A 12,354-nucleotide genomic window follows, 5' to 3' on the forward strand; every position below is an offset into this window, starting at 1 on the left:
GGACAATTCAACCCTTAACTCAACAATGAGTAGATGAGTGTCATGTGTGTGTAATAAAATAAATATAAATATATATATAAATATATATATATAACTAGAATTCACTGAAAGTCAAGTATTTATTTTATATATACATATATATATATATATATATATATATATACATATATATATATATATATATATATATATATATATATATATATATACATATATATATATATATATACTTGACTTGGTGAATTCTAGCTGTAAATATATTCCTCCCCTATTAGCCACGCCCCCCACCCCCACCTCCCGGAGGTCTCAAGGTTGGCAAGTATGTAATAGAGTGTGTTTTTCTTTTTGTGTTTTATTTCCTACCCAGCATTGACGAATAACGTTGCAACGAAGTTAAGCCTTTCTGCGATTTTCTTTAGCCCACAAGTGTCAAACTCAAGGCCTGGTGGCCAGATCTGGCCCGCCACACTACTATATATGGCCCACAAAAGCCTGGAAATAATATTTGTTAATACTTATATTTATCTTTTCTTACTAAATGTATCTGTTCTTTCCATTTTGACAGAAAATAATACATGGACTGCACACAATTGCATGTTTTAAACATTAATATGATCTAATAAGACAGCCAATATTATATGAAAATACAGTCCAATCGTTTTTTGTTAAGATAAAAATAAATACTTAAAGAAAGCTATCCATCAAATTGTACAGTGCAAAAATTATAATAGATTTTAAAGTTAAAAAAAACCCCAAAAAACTGGCAGCTCAATCTGCAGAATTGTACCATAAAAAACGGACTTGCAGTACCGGTTTTGCATTTACAGTAATACACCATAAAAACAACAACAGCAGATTTTACGGTAAAAAACTGGCAGCTGAGTTGGAAAAATTTTACTGTAAAAAAACCCCCAATGGTATAGTTTTTCCATTTACAGCAACATGCTGTAAAAACCACCATAAACTTTACAGTAAAATTTTAGCGATTGACCCCGGATTGCACTGAATGCGTAGCGGCTGCTGATCGGCGCCGCCATGGAACGTCTTCGCCATCCGCCAATCCCACCGCTGTTCTGATGCACATTGTTGAGCAAAGTACGGGATATCATGAATTTGCGCGTGATCATGTGTTAAGTGGAAACAGTTTATTCTGTCCTTCCAGAGGAGCAGAAGAAGCAACTCTGTCCTGCCATTCGAGATACATGTCGGCTGCTGAACGGCAACACTGCAGAATGTCACAAGCTTTAACGTCGATCAATACCCACAGGCGGGCGTCTTGATTTGTCTTGACTCGTGAAAAAGACGACAGTTTTGCCTTGCAGAACGACAACTTAATATTTCTATTTGTAGCTATCAACAACACAATAGTAGCAACATTCCTTGCAAGTGTTGTACACACACACACACACACACACACACACACACACACACACACACACACACATCTTATTCAACTCTCACTAACCACTCCCTTGCTTATCCAGTAGGGGTGTGGGAAAAAATCGATTCGAATTCAAATCGCAATTCTCACGTTGTACGATTCAGTATCGATTCTCATTTTTCAAAAATCGTTTTTTTTTTTTTTTTTTTTTTTTTTTTTAATTGTATTTATTTTTTTATTAATCAATGCAACAAAATAATACAAAGCAATACATTAAGAATGCAATCCAATTCCAAAACCAAACCCGACTCAGCAACACTCAGAACAGCAATAAACAGAGCAATTGAGAGGACACACAAACACGACACAGAACAATCCAAAAGTAGTGAAACAAAAATTAATATTATCAACAACAGTATCAATATTGGTAAAAATTTCAACATAGCAGTGATTAAAAATCCCTCATTGACATTTATAAAAATAAAAAAATAAAAAAATAACAATAGTGTCACAGTGGCTTACACTTGCATCCCATTTCATAAGCTTGACAACACACTGTGTCCAATATTTTCACAAAGATAAAATAAGTAATATTTTTGGTTTATTTAATAGTTAAAACAAATGTACATTATTGCAATCAGCTGATAAAACATTGTCCTTTACAATTATAAAAGCTTTTTACAAAAATCTACTACTCTGCTTGCATGTCAGCAGACTGGGGTAGATCCTTCTGAAATCCTATGTATTGAATGAATAGAGAATTGTTTTGAATCGGAAAAATATCGTTTTTGAATCGAGAATCGCGTCGAATCGAAAAAAACGATTTATAATCGAATTGTGACCCCAAGAATCGATATTGAATCGAATTGTGGGACACCCAAAGATTCGCAGCCCTATTACCCAGCGCCACGGATCAGCTTGCTTTTGACACAGGCCCCCAAATAACTGTCCAGGATATGCCTGTAATATGATTCTTTGATTTTGGAAATCCAGAATCAGCATGTCCTAATGCATTTGTGTCAACGAGGGCAAATTACGTGTGAAAACCTTTCACAAGTTGACCTCAGGTCCGTCCCCGCCGATTAGGACGTTTCAAAGTTTAAAATACCATCCACCTAGAACATGGAGTATTTTATTTTGAAAGTAAACCGGATGATTTATTTTGTGTTTGTACATGGCTTCCCGCCCCACACAAGCCGATTTTGCTAAATTGATCGTCTGTGTTGCAAATATAGAAGCTCTGCATATATTTAGCGCAAGAATGTGGTACGGCACCAGCATGGCACCACCGTGCATAAGAGCTTTGGCAGCGGTGGAAATCGATATATTGGAAATGGAAAGAGTCATTCCGCAGCCGTTACGCATCCTGTTGAAATCGTGGGTGAGTGGCCAGTTTTTCACCATAAAACCTACAGATTTTTTATTTTTTTTTACATAATATGTAAAAAATATATAATGATTAAATGCACAAGCTATTGTTTAATAATATCTTGAGTCAAATAATTATACATTTATATTTATAAATGAATTACTGTTACAAACGGCCCTCTGAGTGCAGCCATAACTGCAATTTGGTTTGACACCCCTGTTTTTTTTGTTTTTAAAAAGGTCACTGTTTGCGATTGTCATATTTTCCTCAAATGCAAAGACGAAGCAGACAATATAATTGGTTATTTTTACTTTTCTAAGATATTTTGATTTTGATTATGATTTAAAGTGCATGAGAAAGTGGACCGTCTCCGGGTGCCTGCGAGGGACCCCAGTAAACCAACTGCCTATCCTCGCTGGCATCGCCCCGGCAAACATCAGACGAGAAGCAGCCACACTGGCCCTCTCCCGAAAGGCACAGACCAGCGAATCCCACCTACTCCATAATTTCGTCACAGAAACACCACGACGCGTGCGCCTAAAGTCAAGGCGCCCCTTTGCCATGCAAGCCCACAAGCTGCTCAGCACAACATCAGCTGATACTTCCAAGGCCACCTGGGTCAAGACGAGATGGAGAGAACAGTGGAAGTTAGCAGAACCATCTAGACTGCACCACTACATCGACGACCCCACAGAACATCCCCAGAAGCAGTGGACAATCCTCAATCGCTTGAGGACCGGTGTCGGACGCTACGGAGCAGCGATGAAGAGGTGGGGTGCCTCCTGCGAGTGTGGGGACCCAGTCCAGACAGTAGAGCATATAGTAACTAGTTGCCCCAAACACCGGCCACCGAATGGCGAACAAGGTCTGATTGACCTGGACGATGACACGTTGACCTGGCTCGCCTCAACAGAACTGAAAATCTAAAGACACACGACAGAAGAAGAAGAAAGTGGAGAGGAAAATATGTCGTCAATGGGACCAAATCAGAATGTTGTCATGTATGCACATCTCCTATTCCAGGGGTCGGCAACCCGCGGCTCCGGGGCCGCATGCGGCTCTTTGATCACTCTGATGCGGCTCAGCAGCTTACTTGCTGAACCCCCCAATTTTCCTGTGAGACTTCCGGATTTCAGTGCCTCTCGTAGAAAACTCCCGGGATTAATATTCACCGATTTTCACCCTTACAGCTATAATAAGGGCGTGCCATGATGGTACAACATTTGGCGCTCGCCAGCCCAACACTTGTTATACAATATACACCTACTGCTTACACACGTACGTGACAGCAAGGCATACTTTGTCAACAGCCACACAGGTTACACTGACGGTGACCATATAAAACAACTTTAACACTCTTACTAATAATGCGCCATACTTTGAACCAAAACCAAACAAGAATGACAAACACATTTCGGGAGAACATCTGCACCTTAACACAACAGAACAAACACCCAGAATCCCATGCAGCCCTGACTCTTCCGGGCTACATTATACACCCCTGCTACCACCAACCCTCCATGTGCATCGGTTGAGGTGGGCGGGGTTTGGTAGCGGGGGTGTATAATGTATCCCGGAAGAGTTAGGGCTGCATGGGATTCTGGGTATTTGTCCTGTTGTGTTTATGTTGTGTTACTGTGCAGATGTTCTCCCGAAATGTGTTTGTCATTCTTGTTTGGTGTGGGTTCACAGTGTGGCGCATTATTAGTAAGAGTGTTATAGTTTTTTTTATACCGCCACCGTCAGTGTAACCTGTGTGGTTGTTGACCAAGTATGCCTTGCTGTCACCTACGTGAGCAAGCGGAAACACCACACAACGTGTGACTGATCAGGCACGCTGGTTGTAGTGGATGCTATGTGCTGTACCATCACGGCACGCCTGACGCTGACAAGCGCCATTCATTTAAAACCTGCGTGCCGCACCAGCTTTCAAATTCCATTTAAAGGTTTGGGCAGCGTGTCTGAGACCCCTGGTTTATACATAGCACAAAGCAAAAAGAAAACTTTGTATGCAGTGATATTTCATTTCATTGTTTTCTATAATTTGCGAAATTGGTCAAAAAGGCTCTTTGACTGGTAAAGGTTGCCGACCCCTGTCCTATTCTGTACAACTTCGAATAGAGGGGCTCCTCTTGCCAGTTTTCATCCAATTAGCCTAAAAACCGACCAATATGTTTTATTGACAATCAAAACTATCAAATAGGAAGAAGATTTGGTCCTCCAAAGTTCCTCCAGAGGTAAAAAAAAAAATGTATTTCCAAAATTATATTAAACAACTAAACTTATTCCCCTGAATAATGATTTGGAGTGCATGAGAAAGTGGAAAGATGAGTTGTAAAATGTATTGATCACATGGTCACTTATGAACAGTATATTGGCCAACACTGCAGCAACAGAAACAATGTTGTATTCACGGTAAGGAGCAAACTGCTGAGCCAGCATTAATAGCGCTGATGTTGTAACACACATTTCACACCAAAGCTGCTCAATGCTGACCGCTCACAACTTCAAATGCATCTACTGCTAGGTTGCGGAGTTGATAAAAACAAACAGCATCAGGAGGTTGCCTACAGCCACAGCTGTTAGTGCAAAAGTGTTTTTTAGAGACCCTGACGATCATTCACTTTTCAAGCCCATGCAACTCTAGGAGACCCTGTCGTTAGTAAATATACAGTAGTAACTCAACTTACAAGCTCTAATGGTTCTGTGGCAGAGCTCTTAACTCAAAACACTTGTATCTCAAATCAACATCTCCCATTGAAATTCATTGGAATCAGTTTAATCAGTGCTTTCACCCCAAAACAGTACAATTTTAATATGTAACATGTCTTTTATAAAGCAAAACAAACTTTGAGATAAGAAATATTGTATAAAAACTATACAATATAATGTGCTACAAACAACTAAAGTACTTTTATGAAGTAATGTTATAACGATGTACAACATTTACCTTGGAGAGTGGACTTCCACAGTATCTCCTAAGGTGCTTCTCCGTCAAACACACCATCAGCAGCTTTTCTATATTTTCATTCAGGTTGTGAATCTTTGACCACCACACGATTCGAGTCGTTGGATGCCAGTTCTATAATAAACTACATTCCTCCATAAAATCGATAAACAGCTCTGGTCAATTTCTATATTACTTAAAAGAAAACTGGTTTTGTTTAGTAAATTGCTTCCCGAACATTTAATTAAGTCAAATACAAATAAGGCAGCAAGAGAAGTATTCGCATACTTGCCAACCCGACGGGAGGACAACAGGGTGACAAGAACTAAATCATCCAGACTAGAGATAAATTGTATTATTATGTTTATCTTACCTAAAAATAAATATATTTATTAATTTAAAAAAAAAAAAACTAAATAAATGTTGACTATATTTTGCTAAAAACTTCAAAATTAATTGTATTTTTATTTGTATTTTTTCTGACTCCTTATTACATCCAGCCATAGAATTATACATTAAAATAAACATATTTGAAATAATTAATTTTAAATTATCATAATAATTAATTTAAAATTACCATATTTAATTATTAAAATAATTGCTTGTTTATCAACAACTTTAGCATTTTATTCATTACATTTTGAAGCTCTCAGAAGCCAAGTTATGTTATATTCCTTTTAGATTTATTTATGCAAGTTTGAAGTATCAATTATCTAAACAAAGTTTTGTTTGCATATTTTCAGGATGTAGATATATATATATATAAATATATATAGCTGTCAATATACTCCTCCCTTCTTAACCACGCCCCCAACCACGCCCCGCCCCACCTCCGACCACGCCCCCACCACTTCCCGAAATCGGAGGTCTCAAGGTTGGCAAGCAGGCCTGGCCCTAACCAATCTGGCGCCCTAGGCAAGATTTTAGGTGGCGCCCCCCCCCCCCTCACAAGAAACCGAATAGCTTTATCTTTGACCTTTTTTTTTTTTTTTACTTACAACTATACCTAATATATAAAGGGGTGGACAAGTGATTATTACCTGCAGGGCAAACATTAGCTAACCAGAAGGCAATAACAATGTAAACAAAAAACACCTGCTTAAAAGATCTAATACCTGAGGAATGTAAGGTGGGAGTACAGTAATTACCTAACGTTACATTATTATTTTCCATAACAATTTAGCCCCCTCCACAATATTAACCCGACGTTAAAACAGAACTAGCTATTTATTGATTAGCAATTGCCGAATCATGTAACATTAGCTTAATGCTAACAAGCCAGGTTACTATCACATTCTGTAACAGACAAATAATTTCATGTAGGCTAACGTTACCTACCTGCTACCTCTGTCTTTTCTCGTTTCTACTCCTCTTCTTTTCTCTTTTTTCTTCCTTGGGCACCTGACAGTTTTGGCCGTTTTGACATCTTGTGTTGATTTTTTGATGTGGTGACGTCCAAAAAGAGTCATGATACGGTAAGGGAGAGGGGGGGGGGTAATGTTGTAACAAATAATATTTCTATTAAATAGGCTTTACTTTGCATTTTAATTAACGTGGGATTATTTTTTGTATTTAGAAATAATAGTACCAACTTTCTTTCTTTTTTTTTTTTTCTCCAACATTTGCGTGGCGCCCCCTGATGGACGGCGCCCTTAGCATTTGCCTATACGGCCTATGCCACGGGCCGGCCCTGTTGGCAAGTATGAGTATTCGACACTTCTCGTTTCTAAACTAAATATGTACAGCAGATATAGATCATCTGCATCAACAATATGAGCGGCTGGACAGGACAGACAAAAAAAAATTGATGTTTTTTTTTTGTTTGTTTGGTTTTTTTATCGATTAAGAATCGTTACAAATAAGAATTCCCGATTTATCTGAAAACTTTTTTTTTTTTTTTGACACACCTAATTTCCATGGATGAATGTTCACCCTTTAGATCTTTTTTTAACATTCACTTCTTCTGAGCACTGTCCTCTCACTCACTTGCTTCCTTCCAGTGGTTGAAAAAACAAAGTTATGTCAATCTCTAGCTATAAACTAATGCTACCGCATAAAACCAGATGTTTTTGCCGCATCCTATGGAGTTCTTTGTGATATTTGCTACGCCAACTAATGGCAGGGATGCTTGCACTTCAAACTTAAAGCATAACAAATAGCTGAGATTAAGCTCTTATCTTAAAACCCTCTTAATTTGGGACACTCTCAAATTGAGGTACCACTGTAATCTGGTCTAGTTTGACAATTAAAAAATATCCACCTTTTAAGGCAGATAAATAACAATGTTTGACTTAGAAGATGTAAAGTTAAAGCCTGAGTTCATCTACAGTAGATCAGGGTTGGGGAGCCCGCTGGAGCACTTGAGGCGACCCACCATGCCTCTCTTCCACATCTCATGAGCAAACATGCTCGTTTCACGTCATTCATAACTATACTCGTAAAAGCCATAAACAGTTCCTGCGTCCTCTTCGCGAAACTCAATCACATTCCTACAGACTCGTTGGCATGTCTGGCTTGCGTCGCCATAGCAACAATGAGATCAGTCCCCTTCAAAGGCCAGCTCTCATCGGTTTTGAGGGGGAGACAGTAGCAAGCGCCTGTCAAAATCACCAGTCCACTGAGAAAAGGTCAGAGATCCAAAGAAAAGAGCGTAGGATGCGGTCTGCAATTCCGAAAACCTACGGCGAATGTGTCTTGAATAAAAGATGAATGGCATAGACTGAGCTTGGCGGGGAGCTGATGAGAAGATGGAAATAGGAGGCGGTGTTTGGCATGACTGAATATCTGAGGCGGACCATTCACACAACATGGAGTCTTATTCGTGGTGCCAAGAAGTCACTACTTACTGTAAGAAAAACACAGTAGAAACCTTGCAGGGTTACATCATGGTTGTAGAACATGTCTGAAGACGTCCATCATATTCAGGCACAAAGCCAACAACTGGAAGGGGCACTTGTGTGTTGGCACCACACCAACATGTTTGCACCGCCATGAGAAAATAGATGCCGCATGTTTTCACCCACGGACATTAAGTTGACAGTTAGATATGTATTTAGTAGTGCAGTAAAGACAGAACATACCCATTAGCAAAGATCATCTACTGTAAGACAACAATGCCACAATGCTCATGCTAATGCTAATTTAATAGGCCTACTTTCTGCTTTGTCACTAAATCAACAACTGGAAATTCTCCATTGAAGCCTCGGGTCAATTAACCGCAAACGCAGAGTCACCTGCATGCGTGTTCTACAAAAGGAAATATATTTTGATTGATTGATTGAAACTTTTATTAGTAGATTGCACAGTGAAGTACATATTCCGTACAATTGACCACTAAATGGTAACACTCGAATAAGTTTTTCAACTTGTTTACGTCGGTGATTCATGATACAAATATATACTATTTTCATAATACAGTCATCACACAAGATAATCATCACAGTATATAAATTGAATTATTTACATTATTTACAATCCGGGGTGTGGGATATGGAGGGGGTGGGGGGGCGGTGGGGGGGGGGGGGTAAGTTTGGTTGGTATCAACCAGGGGCGTCACTAGCTTTTAAGGACAGGGGGGGCTTTGCCCCCAGGGGATGCACAGGATGCGAGCGAATGTTACGCACGAGCACAAAACTTCACAAACGGCTAACAAAGACTTAGAAATTATTTATTATTTATAGTTTTTTTTTTTTTTTTTAAATGCACGGGACGAAATGAAATGCTCCCCGGGACGATGGCTTTTAACCATATATTTTCTTTTTCTTTTTATGTATTTATTCATTTTACATTTTATATTAAATGTCTTGGTTTTTCCTCCCTCTGAAAATCCTATTAAATGTTTAACAAGCCATCCTATAATAATAAAACAGCTATTAATGTAACAATACAATAAAACAAATATATTTAATTATGTTTTTTTCATTATTTTAACAATAGGCTTATGTATATTACTTTATATAGATTCTACAAGAAACACAAAACTTAAAAAATAAATGATTTACAATTGCACACACAAGGTTTTGTAAAGGAAGATAATGTGCTTCGAACACCTGCAGGACCGCAAGCAAGGTCGCAGAGAAAATGCGGGCTGGAATTTGAGTGATGTGGGCATTTTCTATATGAACAAGTGGAATGGATTGGATACCGACGCACGAAAGGGGCTCTCTACCTTACGCTACGAAGTGAGGGGAAACTGAGTGAAAAATAACAGTTTATATGATTATTTATTTAAACTCATATTTGGGCCACTTTATAATGAATATGTCGGCATTTATTTGTAAAAAACAAACAAAAAAACACCAAATTATTTAGGGGGGCTTAAGAATATTTTAGGGGGGCTTGAGCCCCCCTAAAATAGGCCTAACAACGCCAATGGTATCAACACTTCAGTCATCAACAATTGCATCATCAGAGAAATTGGCATTGGAACAGTGTAGGTCTGACTTGGTACATATGTACAGAAAGTATTGGACACAGAGAGAGAGATCAGAAATTATAAGAAAAAGTGACTACATTTGATTGTTTTCATTTGATTATTTACAATCCGAGGAGGTATGATGAGGAAGGGAGGGTGTTAGTTTAGGGTTGAAGTTGCCTGGAGGTGTTCTTTTAGTGCGGTTTTGAAGGAGGATAGAGATGCCCTTCCTTTTACACCTGTTGGGAGTGCATTCCACATTAAAAATGCTGGCATGAACTGCTGTGGCTGTAGGCAACGTCCTAATGTAGATTTTGAAATAACTCTACAAGATGGCATTAGATATATATTTGGTCATACAATAAAAACAATACAAACTCATTAGCATTGTTTACTACTGTAAGAAAACAATGACACAATGCTATGCTGATGCTAATTTAATAGCTCTACTTTCGATTGCACCTTTGTACATTTTCACTAACTAGACAACTACTCAGTGGCCTAGTGGTTAGAGTGTCCGCCCTGAGCTCGGTAGGTTGTGAGTTCAAACCCCGGCCGAGTCATACCAAAGACTATTAAAATGGGACCCTGCTTGGCACTCAGCACCAAGGGTTGGAATTGGGGGTTAAATCACCAAAAATGATTCCCGGGCGCGGCACCGCTGCTGCCCACTGCTCCCCTCACCTCCCAGGGGGTGAACAAGGGGATGGGTCAAATGCAGAGGACAAATTTCACCACACTTAGTGTGTGTGACAGTCATCGGTACTTTAACTTAATTTCAACTTTAACTTAAATATAAATTCTCCAATTAAGGCTGAAGGGAATGAACTGCAGTCTCTTATGGCAGTGGTCCCAACCACCGAGCCACGGCCCGATACCGGTCCCTGGATCGATTGGTACCGGGCCGCACAAGAAATTATTATTATTTAATCAACATAAAAAACACAAGATACACTTACAATTAGTGCACCAACCCAAAAAACCTCCCTCCCCCATTTATACTCATTCGCACAAAAGGGTTGTTTCTTTCTGTTTATTACTACTTCTGGTTCCTACATTAAATATCAATATAGGTCAATACAGTCTGCAGGGATACAGTCCGTAAGCACACATGATTGTATTTTTTATGACAAAAAACAACATCAAAAACAACAACAAAAATACTGCTGCTCACTGATCCCCTCACCTCCCAGGGGGTGATCAAGGGTGATGGGTCAAATGCAGAGAATAATTTTGCCACACCTCATGTGTGTGTGACAATCATTGGTACTTTAACTTAACTTAACTAACACATTAAAAATACTGGCATTAACTGCTGTGGCTGTAGGCAACATCCTGATGTTGGTTTGTTCATTAACTACACAAGATGGCAGTTAGATATTAATTAGCAATGCAAAAAAAACACAAACAAACACATTGACAAGTTTCAACAACAAATGCTATGCTAAAGTTAATCTTAATAGGCCTACATTCCATTGCACTTTTATACAGTTTCAATAAATCAACAACTGTAAATTCTCCTATTAAGCCTCAAGTCAATTAACCACAGAGTATCCTATGGTCATGGTCTACAAAAGCAAATACCCCTTCCAGTTTAAATAACAGCATTAATTGCTGTGGCTGTAAGCCACCTCCTGATGTAGTTGTTTTAAATTACCTCCAAAATGTCAGTTAATGGATTAATAATGCAATAAACACAATACAAAATAATTGGCAATGTTTAACTAAGGCAGGACAACAATGCCTAAAATGCTATGCCAATCTTTATAGGCCTACTTCCAATTTAGCCTCAAGTCATTTAAGGGGTGTTTAATGGTGTTCCCCACCATTGTCTAAGTCTCTTATCTCCCCCTCCTGTAGGCCTTGGCCATGCCGTCTCTTCGGCACCCCCACCTCCTTGCCCTGCTCCAGCTTGTAGGCCTTGTGTATTTGAGCGACGGGGCGTACTATGGACACAAGCAGCACCCTCAAGCGTACCAGCAGCAGATGCAGATGCAGCACCTCCAGCACATGGGCATGGGCATGGGCAACGAAGGCTACCCTCAACAGCAGTACCATGGCAAAGAGGGACCCTACATGCAGTATCCACAGTACAGGAAGGAACACCCCCAGATGCCCATGCTTAAGGGCAATGAAAAGGCTCGCAAAGGGGGTGGCTATAATGGTGGGCAAGAGAAAGGTAAGGCGTTGTCATCGAACGACTGTTACCTGGTACAACTGGTTTGCCAATTATTTACAATCCA

General features: G+C 39.3%; 1 protein-coding gene across 1 annotated transcript in view; it reads left to right on the plus strand.

Moving 5' to 3' along the window:
• The window catches only part of col8a1a (collagen, type VIII, alpha 1a), a 35,004-nt gene that overhangs the window by 20,698 nt on the left and 1,952 nt on the right, over positions 1 to 12,354 (plus strand). The window contains exon 2 of the mRNA XM_061970635.1: positions 11,972 to 12,290. Within this exon, the coding sequence (XP_061826619.1) occupies positions 11,981 to 12,290 (310 nt within the window). The 5' untranslated portion in view covers positions 11,972 to 11,980. The remainder of the gene's footprint in view (positions 1 to 11,971; positions 12,291 to 12,354) is intronic.

Source organism: Nerophis lumbriciformis, linkage group LG13, assembly GCF_033978685.3.
Source record: "Nerophis lumbriciformis linkage group LG13, RoL_Nlum_v2.1, whole genome shotgun sequence".
In the NCBI taxonomy this organism is placed as follows: Eukaryota; Metazoa; Chordata; class Actinopteri; order Syngnathiformes; family Syngnathidae; genus Nerophis; species Nerophis lumbriciformis.